The following is a 15577-nucleotide window of genomic DNA, read 5'->3' as shown; positions in this document are numbered from 1 at the left end:
GTGTGTGTGTGTGTGTGTGTGTGCTTTGCTTTTGAATGTCTACAGTCTGACATCAAACACCTTCTACGATTTGCAAGAACAAAGAGCAAACTGCAGGTCCTTGACACATGAGATTCCCATTCCCACCTCAAATACACTAAAGGCAGTCTTTAAATATTTGCTTATTCAGAGCAGGACAGACCAAGAGGGAAAAAAAGAGAGAAAAAATGAAAGTGAGACATAAAGAATGGATGTGTTTCTTTTGTGAAAGAATTAAAAATGTCTGATTTTCTTCAGAGCCAAAGCAGGAAAGGAAAGCTTGGCGAGAAGATTGAAAGGGAATAAGAAATGACATGTTTGGGTTGTGTTTGAAGGCATGTATTTCTCATTTTAATTTACGTTACGTAAACATAGTAAACCCATAGACACTAGTGATGTCTTTGCATCGGTCTCTACAAAGATGCCGATGACAAGTGGAAGTGGTCAGGAGGTAAAAATCATTTGTTCTTCAGTGCTGTCTTTGATTCAACAAGCAGATATGTACAAGATTGTAATGTGTTTTACATCCAAAAGCATATCTCGCCACAGAGAACAAATCATCCGTGTATTTGAGAGAACAAAGAAGAAAGACACCACACTGACAGGCGTGCATTTTAGCATTGAATTTAAGTCACAGTCAGAGCAGGGTAGCAGAAAGATGAAAAAGATAATATACAAAAATAAAAGAGAGGAAGGGAGGGCGCATTTCATATCACAAACAAACCACCAAATTAAGCCGTGACTGTATAATAACTGTTAAAATATTAGGATGCCCATCCTCATACTGCATGGATTTAGGTCTCAAGGCCTAAAAAAACATCAGACCTCAGAACTTGAATCAACCCGCTTGGGGGGCATATTATAGTGGGGGGGTCTGGGTGTCCTCCCCCAGGGAAGTTCTGAGCCTCAACGACTTCCTTTCCTGTATTCGGTACACTTTTATGCACCAATTTACGGCAAAAATACCTTTGTTTAGCCATTGTGAAGAAGAAAAACACAGATGACAATTCAAAATATATCATAAATATAATGGAAAGTATGTTGTTGCATGTCATTGGACATTTTTAAGTGGGTAGGTGGAAACCCTGGAGCTTTCTTCACATAGTATCACATAGACTACACTAGTGCTGGATAGAAAAGCTTCTGAAGATTAAGGTAACATCCACACGTACCAAAACTATCTTTTTTCCCTGTCTTCCCTGGCATCGTTTCAAGAATATGTGCGTCTAAACGGATCCATTTCTAAATGACTCACCCCGCTGCTTTATGTTCCAGGCCTTTAGGCGGCCCTGGTTTTGCTACAGAAATTCACCAAAAAACGGAGAAGAGTAGGCGGAGCATGCGCATAGAGCTTGATGGATGCATACAAACAGACAGTTTGAAAAGTGGAAGAAGAAACTATAACACAAGAAGTAGATGACAAAAAAGAGCTGGTGCAAGCAAATCAGAATTTTTTGTGTATTGTTGTTATGAGACGTCGTTGCAGGGTAAGAGTTCGAAGACTAGAGGTCGAGGGGTGTGGCGAGGACATCATCAATACGCAAGTATGCCGGTTCGCCGTCCAAACGAAGAAGTCTTCAGGCAGTGTGTTTACAGGATTTGTTTGGTAGATCGGCCAAAACGACGAGAAAAAAAAAAAAAAAAAAGCCTTTCCTGTGGATGGCCCCTAAGATGTGTGTCTGGTGGTGGTGGTGTTACCTTAGCACTTGAGTGGCAGAGTGGGACAATAGCAGCATCCTGGGGGATGCCCCATCTCAGGCTCTGGTGTGCTGCTGGAGGAAGTTAGCTAGTGGGGACATCACCATCCTGGGCTTCAGCTACACACACACACACACACACACACACACACACACACACACACACACACACACACACACACACACACACACACACACACACACACACACACACACACACACACACACACACACACACACACACACACACACACACACACACACACACACACACACACACACACACACACACACACACACACACACACACACACACACACACACCACACACACACACACACAACACACACCACACACACACACCACACACACACACACAACACACACACACACACACACACACACACACACACACACAATCACATTATTTAATGATTAATGCTTCTCGAAACTTTTAAGAAAACAACAATTGTTGAATCTGTGAAAATTCTTAGATCCTTACTGCTACTTGGGCAAAAAAAGTAACGTTTGGCCAATGGGTGGTGCCACACTGTGCTGTGGTAGCAAATATAAATGATGCTAACGAGAATTTGGTCATCATTTTTTAGAAATATTCATCCACCTGAGTGTTAAAAGGGTGTACATTTTCACCCATAGGTGGCACTAGATGAAAAGTCAGCGGACTGAGAAGGCACTGCAACCACTCAAACCTATAACATTACTAACAGCACTAAAAATATCAGCACCATACCAATACTAGTATCAATGCCATTATCATTATATTGATACCAATACCAGTACCAATTCCAAGAATTATAATAACATATTGGCACGTCCGGTGGGCTATTGGTTTGGACGCATACCAACGTCCAAACGTCCCTCCCCTGCTTGCTGTTTACATCTACACTGTAGGCTGATCAATTAAGGCAAAATAGCAAAAATAATCTAAAGAAAACCCGCTAAAATTACCAATAACAACACCAGTGCCAATATCAATACCATTACTAATGACAAAAGTAAAACCAGTACTAACATTTATGGGACATTCATACTGTATTTCTACTGCCAGTTTTCACTGACAATTGGTGGAGACCTAGCAGTAGCACCAGCTAAAGGCACAGAAGAAGAGGACTGCTAGATATGTAAATGTGGATGTAGACAATGCAAGTTTTTATATATTTATAAGCTGTGTTATGCAAAAACATTTCACAAGGAAGGAAAGGCTTTCAACGCATTTGTTCAGAAACTAGGAAACACACACTACCGTTTAATGAGAATTTGAATGTGAAAATAACAATTTTTTTTTCCAAGAAAACTTGAGAGGGTAGCTTTAAAAATATGGCATTGACGCAAAGAATTATAAATAAATTTAATGACGACTGCCTGACTGACCTTAAAGCCGGGTTTTCTGCCTCTCTTCTTTGGGACCTTGGGAGGCGACAGAGGCTCAACATAGTGACTTTGGAACTCCAGTTTACGGATTGGAGGCCGTCCCCTCTTCCTGCCAGGTACCTTAGCCTGGGGCCCCGCTATGAACTGGGGGCAGAGAGCGGGAGTCTGCATCTCTGAGCCGGCAGACAAGGTACTCATCAGACCTGAGAGAGATTCAGATTAATCGCAATTTCAAAGTAACAGGAAGTGTCAGCTTTAAACTGCACGCACCACTACCTCAGCTCCTAACTGGAACGGAAACTTAGATGTACATGTGACACACAAACACACACACACACACACACATACACACACACACACACACACACACACACACACAACAAAACACAAACACCACACAACACACAAACAAACATAAACACTAAGCACCAGAAAACACCACACAAGACACATACAGAAACAAGCTTTGTACTCCATCACACCCCTCCCCCTCTCCAACTGCAAAGATTGCAATAAATATCATTACTGCACAGACAAAGCCCCACACACACACACACACACATACATACATACATATATATATATATATATACACACACACACACACACACACACACACACACAGTAGTAGCAGTGGTTGCAAGTGTTTGTCTACGTATCATTAATTCACATGACTTTCACAATACATCCCTTTTCCGTCTTGCCATCATTTCATCCATGCAACACAATCCCTCACCGGAGCCTTTTAAAGTGAAGCTAAATCGCTCTGTTCTGATTGGGCATTTTTTCAGAGGCTGATGTTCTACTAATTAGCCGGCATATGTCTATGAGCCTTTTATTGCTAATGGCTAAATAATATCATGTAGAACTGGCTGAATTTCAAAGCAGAGAGATGTTAGAGAATAAAAATCTTCTTGTGACGACAAAGTATTTGTCATTGAGGAAAAACAGGAACAGAGACCGACAGAGCACGTGAATTTGCATGATACCTCTCAGACCGAATCACACAAAAAAGCTTCAAAATTAGCACAATACGATCATCGGCAGCATTGCTTACCATGCACAGCCGTGTGGTAACCGTTGTCTGTGAGATGCTCCCCCGAAGGATCCCACAGCCTGCCTCTACTGTTCTCTGCTGCAACACACTGTCAGGACGCCGGCAACTCTGTGTGGGTCTCTCTCTCTCTCTCTCTCTCTCAATCTTCAACCACCTTGCTCCGAAACAACCCCCTCCTCTACTTTCCTTCTACCCTAACCCCCTTCCTCTGTGTCCCCTTTCAGTTGTCATGGCAACACGCCTCTAACATCCCGCGGCAGCCGGCAGACGTGCTGAGCTCAAAACGATGTCTGTGTGTGTGCGTGCGTGCGTTGGGGGTGGGAGGGGGTTGGGGGGGAGAGACTGTAATGTAATTACAGCTGCCACAGCTCAGGGTTTTTCTTTTCGGTCGTCCAAAAAAGCTTAGAGCGAGTGACAAGGGGTTCACGCTGTGCAGTGTTTTGTGCTCCAAGCGCTCCAGTTACAAACTGTAATCTGTCCGCAGATTATTTCTGAACAATTCCAATTTCTGCGCAGGAAGCAAGTTCTCATGTCCCAAAATGTTACCAAAATCCTAATATGTGAAATCTTTTAATCACCCTTAAATGGTTGAACTTCTCCGGTACAGTCTGGCTTACAGGTGAAGGGATCAATGTCTCTATAAACATCAAAAGGTTCTAGCAGAAGCCCTTCACCTGCTTTTCTGTCTGATAAAAAAAAATATTCCTGTCAAAGCTCACAGCCTTCTTTTCATTTATAGACTTCTTCTGCCTTCTCTGGTGTATGCTGCTTTTGTTTTTATCCGTAGTAAAAAAATATATTTATATATATATACAAAAAAGCCCAGCCAAAGACAAGGTTGAGCACGTTTTTCACGCTGAGGTGCAGGTATTAAAAGAAAGAGCAGGCTCCAGAGGGCTTATTTGCTCTTATAGTCTACAAAAGTACAACTCAGGGTTTACCCCTTCACGACCACATATCGATTAGTTATTTGCTCAGGTTGCAGTGCCGATTCCCGTCAGCGGTCAAAAAAGCTACACTGGTGGGTCTTAACGCTCAATCAAAGTCAAGTTAACCTTTTCACAGGGGGATCAAACGCCGGCGTGCCCTCGCTCGCACTCATAAGCGCTGCTAGCAGTGTAAAGAGATTTCTCAGGAGTCGGCTGCAAAGCGGTTCCTCACCAGCTGTTTTAATACTGAATGTGACAAGCCAGACAAACTGCAGCGTTTCATTACTTGAGGCCCATATTGTACATCATAATAAAAAAGGGAAAATAAACAGCAAGATCAAGACAATAAGGCTGAGATACTGAGTGCTGGCACACACTGACCATGATGGTAGGAGGCCTGTGTGTGTGTGTGTGTGTGTGTGTGTGTGTGTGTGTGTGTGTGTGTGTAAAGGAAGAGACCCATAAATCATAAAAGTAATTACGCAGTGAGATTAATCCTGATGTCCCTCCTCAATCAGTCCTGTCCCATTACAGTGCATCACATTACAGACAGAGACAGTCTGAGAGAGAACAGATAATCACCTTTTACTTTGAAAGAACTGGATATGAGGGGGAAGCCCATTAACACTAGGTAATAACACCATTTTTTGCAGGCAGGGGGAAAGATTTGCACCACTGCACCTTAACAGAATACATGTGGGACCGCAGCCTCATTTGTTTATGGCTAATTAAGCAATTAAGAGACCGGTGAAGCCCTACGCCCAATTTAATTTTCCAACTAACGGATATTGTCTCTTTTTTGGAAGCTGAGTGTCAGAAGGCATTTGAAAGCTGTTGGAGCCCACCGTTATGGACACAGTAATGCAGCAATGATCAGCAATGATTAGCATAACTTAATCACCAGCTTCAGGGGATGGAGATTTGTATCTGTTTTCACTTATGCAGAAGACAAACTGCAATGAAGTGAACTAAGCCTCACTAAACTGCACACCTACACACACACACACACACACACACACCAAATTGCATGCATAAAATGATTGCACTTTAACTAGAAACTATATACCCCTCGCCTTCTTGCCTAGAATAGATTGTGTGTGTGTGTGTGTGTGTGTGTGTGTGTGTGTGTGTGTGTTTGTGTGTTCTCTAATCAATGTAACCAACCCCTTGAATTTATTTACAGCTCAGGCATGGCGTCGCCATGGTAACAGACAGTGAATCGGATTCTGCGCCAGAGTCATGTGATAAGGTGGGAATAATAAACGCATAACAACAATGTGTGTATTAAATAGGCACGTTCACACACACACACCACACACACACACACACACACAGCCCCTCCTTATCGCCACTGAGTTCCTTCTAACCAACACACTCCAAAAGAAGGGAAGGTGAAGCGTATTGCTCTTTTCCTCAGCTATGGATCGGGGGGGGAATGAGAGATTGATACATAACATCCAGGAATACCTAAATGTCCTTGTGTCACACACCACACACACACACCACACACCACACACACACACACACCACACACACACCACCAACACACCACACACCACACACACACACACACACACACACACACACCACACACACACACACACACACACACACACACACACACACACACACACACACACACCACACCACACACACACACCACACCCCATCAAACGTTTAAAAATAAAAACTTGAGTTGAGTTCTATTTCCTCTTAAACAGTGGTGGAAACTAATTAAGTACATTTACTCAAGTAGTACTTCAGTTCATTAATTTGGAATTAAAAGTATTTCCATTTCCACTACTTTTTAATTTAAGTACTAGAAAGTATTTCTGTATTTTCAACTCCCCTATATGTTATCTGACAGATGCAGTTATTTTATAGATTTGAGCTTCATATACAAAATATAAGAAGACCTTGTAAATATGATGCATTGCTTTAATTAAACTCCAATTCAACACACTTCAATGCATCATTAATAAGAATCCAGTAATATAATTTAAAATAATACAACAGGGACATTTTTACATTGTGTTATTGCTACTAAGTAAAGGACTTCTTCCACCACTGTTGTTAAACTGAAACACAGACTACCAAGTACATTCCAGCGGATACTGGCTGACTGGACATATCACTCCTTCAGAGTAAAATGCAGAGAATCATTTTTTAAGAATCAACTCCTACTTTGAGTGCAGGTGTCGGGGGCCCGGCTCCTCAGCCTCCACCCAACTGGTTCTGACTCCGCCTCCAAGTCCACCAGCTGCCAGCAACCCCGCCCCTGGTTGTCCCGGCGGTCCAAACGCAGACGAAGGCGTACACCCTTGCTGAGGACGCCAGGTAACCAAGCAACAGGATGGGGAGGAGAAGGGGCCAGCTCCAGGTAGGAGTCAGGGTTGAAATCCCGGCCGCCTCGCAGTGTCATGCCCTCGCAGCCCGCCAGGGGAAAGCGAGATACATCACACTGGAGAAAACAACAATATACATCAAATGTTGTCTACAGGTATATAAACCTGCTGTCAAATGTGAACGTATTCACAGTCCATTGTTTTATCAATCTGAATTCTACTTATCACCTTTTACTCATGATGAAGTGCTCCAATTTTAACATTAATCGTGTCCTCGACAAATTGATTTTGGAGTTTTCAATCCACACAAAAAATTAATTGGAGGAGGCAGTTGGGTAATTACACCAGTGTGTTTTCAGAGGTCAAAGCAATAAAGAATATGACTTTGCTAATGATGAAAGTATAAGGGACAATGCATCTATTGTGCTGTAAAGTAAATGCAATTTGGCCTGCAGGGTGCTGGATTTACAGATTAACGTTTAACTAACTGAGCTTTCAGTCTCCTATGTATTGGATGGAACAAAGGCAGATAAAGAGGGGAAAGAGGGAAAATGTGAAAGGTTTTAAAGCTGATGGAAATCATCACCCATTACCCTGTTTTGCATGCATATATTTTCTTCGGATTGGTGGTTGTTAGTCCTACCCAGGCTTTTTTCTTTTTTACCATTATCATATCATATTTTACCTACTTGGTTGCATCATTAGACAACATTACTGCTCAAGCACTCTGTTCCATCACGAAAAGTATGTACAGTACAGGCTTCTTCTGCTTCCTTCCAAAGATTTGTAGATTATCAGCGAATATAATTTGACAGCAATGGAAGGAGTGCATTAATTACAATAAAATTAATCTGTAATCAAATATTATGTGATATATACTCTGTCACCCCTCTACTTAGGCACAGCGGTGCTTTAAACTAACTTAATCAGCATGCTAACATGCTAACAATGCAAACATTTTGACATTTAGCGGGTATAATATTTAAGATATCGGCCAATCATAGTTTAGCGCGCCAACATTGGCTAATTAGCTGTAAACAAAGTACAGCTGAAGCGGATAGTAATGTCATTATGGTATCACTTGTTTATTGGATTCATCCTCTGGTGACAATGAATGTCTGTACCAACTTCTATGGCAATCCACCCAACAGTTATTGAAATATTTCAATAAAAACCAAATATGTCAACCTCATCGTGGCAAGAGGAACAGCCAGGGGATCTTCAGTAGTCAGTAGGATCCATCACCTGGAGACCATGAATGGTTCTACAAAATATCCTACAGTCTTTGAGATATTTCAGTCTTTATTGGTGGACCTCGCATGGCAATGAAATACTCACAAAGCACAGGCCCACTAAAAGATACTCAGTTAAAAACAGTGAAAGTAGTAAATTACTTAGACGTGTCCTATATGCATAGGAGAAATATGAGAAAAGAACATGCAGTGGAAAACTGGGACATTAAAAGAGCAGATAAAACATTTTTTAAGGGATGGTAAGATGGTTTTTCACACACACACACACACACACACGTACGCGCACACACACACACACACACACACACACACACACGTCAACTCAGACCCATTTAAACAACACATTCACCCTGTTCATGTCTGATTTAGCTGATTTAGTTCATGTCGGATTTTGGGTCGCACGCACACGCGCGCACTCACACACAGTCTATCTGTAAAACAACCCCACTAAAAAATTTTTTTTAGATTTGACGAAACAGAGTGCAACCCAGCACACGCACGCACAGCTGCTGTTCAGTCCCAAAAGCTGTGGAAGAGCTAAGCAGTGATGGAGAAAATGAGAGAGCCCATAGAGCTAAACAAGGAAGCTCTTTTTTTTTTCTTTCTTTTTTTGCACTCATGAGTCTAACACACGTGAAAACCAAGGTTAGATTGGAACAAAACCAGACAATGTGTTGCATATTATAACTAGAGCTTAAGTGAGATAAAACAACTAATTTTGAATGAAAGGGGGTTCTTTGGGTTGGCCAGAAGTATTCCTCAGACAGACAAACCTGGAGAAAACACTTGAGTGGAAGAGAAACTCAGCTTTATGGCTTTACATAAATAGTTCTCATTCCAAAGTGAGAACTGTACATTTTGTCCAAAGCAGAGGCAACATTTGTAAATAATAGATGTAATAAATAGATTGCTTTATTTACTTAATTATATGAAGATTAACAGTGCACAATTTTGAATCTGGCATCAACAATACTTGCACTTGTACCCTTTTGCCAATTATGTCCTGGTATGATCACAGTGTAGCCTACTGTACTGTAATAAATAATAATTATAGGCCCCAACGGTGCAAGAAACCTATTGTTTTTGTAAAGATTATTTTTCAGAGTCCTTCGTCACATTTTTTAGGGGGTTAGAATGCACGAAAACTCTCAAAAAAAATGCAAAGTTCTGTAGTAATTGGGCACGGGTGTCGCCAGCGGGCTCCATAGCGCCCCCTAATGCGTGGACGGCCTTAACTTGGACATAGTTGCTCCAATATTCACCAGATTTACTACACATTTTGCTCTCATCCTTGCCGACATATTTCCAATTTACCTTCATTAGCTCCGGCCAACCGGAAGGCGGCCATTTTTAATTTATGCATTTTTCATGTGTTTTACATTCTTTAAACTCAGTGATTCCAATCTTCATGAAACTTTGCAGGTACTATCTGTGGACCATCATGATGGTTGTATCTTGGCAAAGGTTATTCCGATTGGCACAAAACTTAACAAAGTTGTTCCTCGTGGGCCATCGAGGCTGTGTGCCAACCGTCGGTGTCAATCTGCCTTTAAATGGCGCTGTTTTTACTTTTGTAATTAACTAGCAAAAACATATGCGAAACCTACTTTTTTAACTCCTCGCGTGAGTCACATTTGCACAAACGCTTGCATGTAGACTGGATGGACCCTTATGGCAAACAAATATCAAAAGAATTTTGACAATGCTCAAGCTATTGAGGACCGACTTCTTCTACATGGCAGTCAAAACTGGAGGTGTCACGTATCTCAGCAAACGTTATTCTGAATCAGAAGAAACCCAGCAGAGTTGTCCCCGGTGCTCCTCTGGGGCAGCGTGCAACATTTGAAGTAAATCGTCCATCCCGCCAGTACCCCCGACGGGGGGGCCCGTTCGACGGTGCTCGCAGCTTTAATTTTAGAATTATTTTCATTATCGATAATTCAGATTCTGAATTATTGTCTTGATAAATCAGGGCTTAGGTTCAAAACAGAAAATGCAGGGAGTGAATTAATGGATTTGTATTTAAAAACACTACTTTACCCATTATTAATTAAAATTATTCCTCACACATTTGTTTTTGATTGATTGCTCAATTAATTGAGTAAACATTTTAGCCACTGCAGTTCGACTTGGCGTACTGCTGACAAAATGTTGATGATATATGTGGGGGTCGAAAGTTACATTTTGGGCAAAACACCTGGCAGAAAATCCTCCAGCATTCTGCTCTCAGTCACGCAGCAGTTCATGACAATCCATCGGCTTTCTCACTGGGAACACTGATGTCGTACACTGTGTGTTAGGTGTGAAAACGGCAATAGCTTCAATAGCTGTTAAAGAGCCACTGTAAAAAGATCAATAATGTGCCACCCTGAAACCATTTCCCTCTGCCATTCAGTGCTGACCACCTTTTCTTTATTAAAAAGCAGTGCCTTGCAAAGAGGCTCAAACCAAACTGTCCCTGTGGTTGAGCCATAACTGCAGCAACTGGCTACTCTGCAATGCCTTTCTTTTCAAAACAGTACGTACTTTATAAGAAGTAAATCGTTAAATCAATACATTCAGTAAGACCCCACAGCTGCAGACATGTGCGGAACCATCTGAAACAAAAACACAGCTCGGGGTGAAATGATGGGTTACAAACTTTGTCCATGATGTAACTTAGATCTCATGGCCTTGGTTTTAGATCTGCTAATTTCTTGCCATCCATTTTTGTATCCTGGGAAATGGAGGATAAAAAAAAATCACACACCCACTGTGTTTATTGAAGAGTCTGCAAAGGCGTGCATGTTGTCTGCACAAACTATTTATTTGTGTGGAGATGCAGTCATTCTGCAAAGTGCAAACTTTTAATTTCAGTGTGCATATTTAAAATTCACTAACCTCAGGTTAGTGAATTTGAAATATGCACACTGAAATACACAGACCAAAATGTTCTTGCTGAGATGAATAAAGAGGGATATCTGTAAAATTGTTATCCATTATTTGCATTACACACACACACACACACACACACACACACACACCTTACCACCACTGCAGGTTGGCATTGTGGCCTCAAGCAAATTTTTTGTTAGAGTGGGAGCCAACGGTTAACTGTCAGAATATTCAATGTGTGCCCCACTGCTATCTTAAAAATGTGCATGTGCATTTAGGAAAATGAGGATTTATCAAGTTCATGCAGCACACTGCAATCAACTTTTCTGTATGGAATTTGGCCTATTACAATGCCAAACATTGTTTTAAATATCAGACTTAAGTGATGCATGTGAAATAAAAGACATCTTGAGTAGGCTATTATATGATCTTTTTTATGTCTGATGGAAATTGGATGGTATTTTAGTTATAGGAAAATACGAGTCTAAGTAGTAGCATGGTATCTTTATGACATGCAAGCACCAAGCAGGCAGTGTTTGGCATCTCTATTCTCTAGAGACTTCTATAGGGACTTGAGTGAGTTTAACCTTGTTCCAGTCTGCGTTTAATAATTTTACATTCACGTGTTCTAATTTCATCTTACAAAATGTTAGGATGAAGGATGCCTTTAAGTGCGTGTTTGTGATATGGTCTCATATCTTTACCTATCTCGATGGGCTCGGTTCGACGGCGGGAATCCCTTTCTCCACAGCAGGCTGCCAGACGCTGAGCCGGTGCATGGAGCAGCAGAAGCGGCGGACACACAAGGGGAACTCTCGGCTTGGGTCGGTCCGGGTTCCACCCCTGCATATGCGGCAGGGAAGCGAGCGACAACCGCTGGCTGGGTTAGAGTCTGCGGGAAGCCAAGCCGCAGTTTGACCTTCCCAACACTGTCCGGAGGGTTTTTGGTTGGAGTTCACGTGCTCAAGGGCGCAAGTAGAGTGGGAAATGTGTTACTGACTCGTTAGCGGGGCTGTTGGTGAGGCTCGTTTTCCTATCTGGCTTTAAAGCTGCAGCTCATTTACCTGCAGAGGGAGAGACAGCTCGGTAAATTTAAAAAAAAAAAAAAAAAAAAGGAGCAATCAATCTGAAGACGTTCAGCCCCCTTTTGATGACCCCCCCCCCCCCCGCGACGCCCAAAAAAAAAACTCCTTGATAGAGATGGAGTGTTTGAGTTAAACCCGGTCTTTATGATACATTGCTTTTTATTGTTTCTCATAATAGTTAGTTAAGGTATAGGTAGAGGATATACAACTGATATACATATATATGTACAGTATGTAGGCCTATGTGTATATATACATATGTATACACACATGTACACATCCACTTACTGTATGTATATAGCCTACAGTTGTGTGTACATACACATACATGTGTATGTGCATAAAATATATATATTTATACACACACACACACACACACACAATTTGTCCTTTCACTTGATTAGCCCAAAAGTACAAATTTAGCCTTTCTTGGATGGCATAATAAGATGTCTTTCAATCATGTTATCTTAAACTGAGCCCACATTTGCAAAACATACCGTCAAGAGGAAACTGGTCTGCATAGCCGTTGATGCTGTCCACCACATGAGCACAAAGTAGAATAATTAATATGCTAGGACTTGAGTTTGACAGGGTCACAATAGTAGGTAATGCAGGACCCACCATAGTTAACAATATGATTAACAGGTTAAGGAAAAAATTAAATCCCATGACAGGCATCCTCTCTTGAAAGTAACATGCCTGTCTGTAATTAGCTACCTACAGTCTATTGGGAAAATAATGACACCATCTCATTTAAAAGTTTTTATTTGAAATGATTTTAAATACAAATAATATACTTTTCCATTTACAATGACAGTTCCTTTGTAAACAAAAGTGGCAGATAGATAGATAGTCATTATTGGGTAGTTTGTCCAAACAAGGCGGCCTGCCGGCCAGTCACCTGGACAAGGTCTGTCATGGGAGAGATGGTGTCGCATTTAACCTCACTGCAGTTTTTTTCCCCCCAAACAGCGTAAATCACTGATGCTACATTCTATTGCAGAGCGATCAATACTCCGAGTACAATATAACCTGTTAGCATACACCTGCTTTGAACACAATTACGGGAGAGTAGTGGCGTGCATGTGAGTTTTTGTGTGTGGTGTCGGGAGAGCGTGTCCAGAAATATTCATACCGTTATCTCTCCCACACTAATGTGACGCACAAGTATATACGGCAAAAGAAAACTTGTAACTGTTGAAAGTAGATATTCAAGGTAAAAGATTAGTCATTTCTTTTAAACACTGTAAAGTCATCAACATACAGAAAGAGCCCATAGAGCTAAACAAGGAAGCTCCGATTTTTTTGCACTCATGAGTCTAACATATGTTAAAAACCAAGGTTAGATTGGAACAAAACAGGACAATGTGTTGCATGTTATAACTAGAGCTTATGTGAGATAAAAATAAATAAAAAAGAAACTAATTTTGAATGAAAGGGGGTTCTTTTGGCTGGCCAGAACTGCTCTGTATTCCTCAGACAGACAAACCTTTCCTTCTGAAATGGCAGTTGCACCTACAAAACTGAGCTTGTTCCGCTTTAATGAACAAAGAGAAAAATGTGTTGGACAGAATATGCTAAGTCTTACACGTGTCGAGTGCTGTGCATGTCAATCCCTTTAACACAGGGCCGGTCACATCATATCACGTACAACTGCTAATCCTCTTCCCGCAGACAAAACTTCTTATTAGAGGCTTTGTCATATCAAGATCAGTGATATGTATACCAAGACTGGTGGAGCTATAGGTTACCATGAAGTAACAAAAAGAAAAACACTTACAAAAACAATCGATTTTTTTTGTTTTCTGCTTTCCCAAGAACCACTGGCGCATAGCACCCAAGGACTTGTATGTTGTGGTATTTCAGTTGTATTCATAAGGCCTTTTTGGACAATGAGTATACACTGGAATGTGCTACAATAGTAAAAGGAAAAAAGGATGAAGAGAAAGGGAGTCACTTCACTGGAAAGCCACAAGTATGTATCAGTATCTGAGCCCCTTAAAATGACTGAAAACCTACAACCTGAATGTAGTATATGGACAAGAAGAGTACGCAATAATTCAAAAAAATCTTAACACAGCAAGTTCTGCCATTTTCCCTCATTATACGTGAGGTCAATTCATTTCAAGATCCACCTTCTTTCAACCTTTACTAACAGTGTGGCGTGGATCTCAGGGGCAGAACAGGCATCATTAACAGAACTGACTGGAGATCAGTGTCTATCTGTAGACGTCTCCTTAAACATACAGCGAGTATAATTACACACAAGTGACGGGCTGGTTTTGACAGCGGAAAAATAGAAAGAAATGTGAAGAGACTCAACTGCGCCCCCATGCGCTGAAAGGAGCAAACGTCCCAATGGTGGACGACGTTATCTGCGACGAAGAGGGCTAAGGCTCACTCTTCTGCAGTTTTAAGTGTACAATAGAAAGTATCATTTGCGTGGAAAACATCAGTGCAGAATGATTTTTAAAATTAGGAGCGAGAGCGATGTCATGATTTCCATATGGAGGTCATGTCTTTTTGTAAATTTTGCAAACGGAATTAGCTGTTCTACATCCACCTCTCCCCCCCAAGAAAAGAGCCCAGATAATAGGTCCTTAAGTCCACAGTGTGTCAATCTTTCATACCTGTACAAACACATACAAGTTTACACGCACGCACACACGCACGCACGCACGCAAGTATTCACAGAATTCTCTTCCGCCAGCAACGGAAAGTAAATGAACAAGTCTCTGTAGAAAAGGGGAAATGGAGGGGAGGGGGTCGCAGTCCATGACAAGATAAAAGGAAGGAGAAAAAGGAGGGATCTGTGTGTATAAATTGTCCCCAGTAATTCTGTGTGTGTTTGATGTGTGTTTGTGTGTTTTGCGGGCACAGCTTTGCTGCTCCTCGTTCGCTGCTCTTGGGTGCTGTCGAGGGGGGGG

The 15577-nt window shown here is 41.5% G+C and overlaps 1 protein-coding gene across 3 annotated transcripts in view; it reads right to left on the bottom strand.

The window, feature by feature from the left end:
* The window catches only part of scml4 (Scm polycomb group protein like 4), a 16635-nt gene extending 4005 nt beyond the window's left edge, over positions 1-12630 (bottom strand). The window contains exons 1-4 of one of the 3 annotated variants that reach the window (XM_032543561.1): positions 12270-12630; positions 7278-7554; positions 3108-3310; positions 1718-1835 (exon numbers count right to left, since the gene is read on the bottom strand). In XM_032543561.1, coding sequence (XP_032399452.1) covers positions 1718-1754 — 37 coding nt within the window. In that variant the 5' untranslated portion in view covers positions 1755-1835; positions 3108-3310; positions 7278-7554; positions 12270-12630. Of the gene's footprint in view, positions 1-1717; positions 1836-3107; positions 3311-4164; positions 4345-7277; positions 7589-12269 lie in introns of those variants that run through there. The other 2 variants (XM_032543559.1, XM_032543558.1) reach the window with 2 other exon arrangements.
* Positions 12631-15577: the final 2947 nt, after the last annotated feature.

The sequence above is a fragment of the Etheostoma spectabile genome, chromosome 18 (genome assembly GCF_008692095.1).
Source record: "Etheostoma spectabile isolate EspeVRDwgs_2016 chromosome 18, UIUC_Espe_1.0, whole genome shotgun sequence".
NCBI lineage: Eukaryota > Metazoa > Chordata > Actinopteri > Perciformes > Percidae > Etheostoma > Etheostoma spectabile.
Note: the sequence above shows the minus strand (reverse complement) of the source record. Positions and strands in the feature narration are given on the sequence as shown.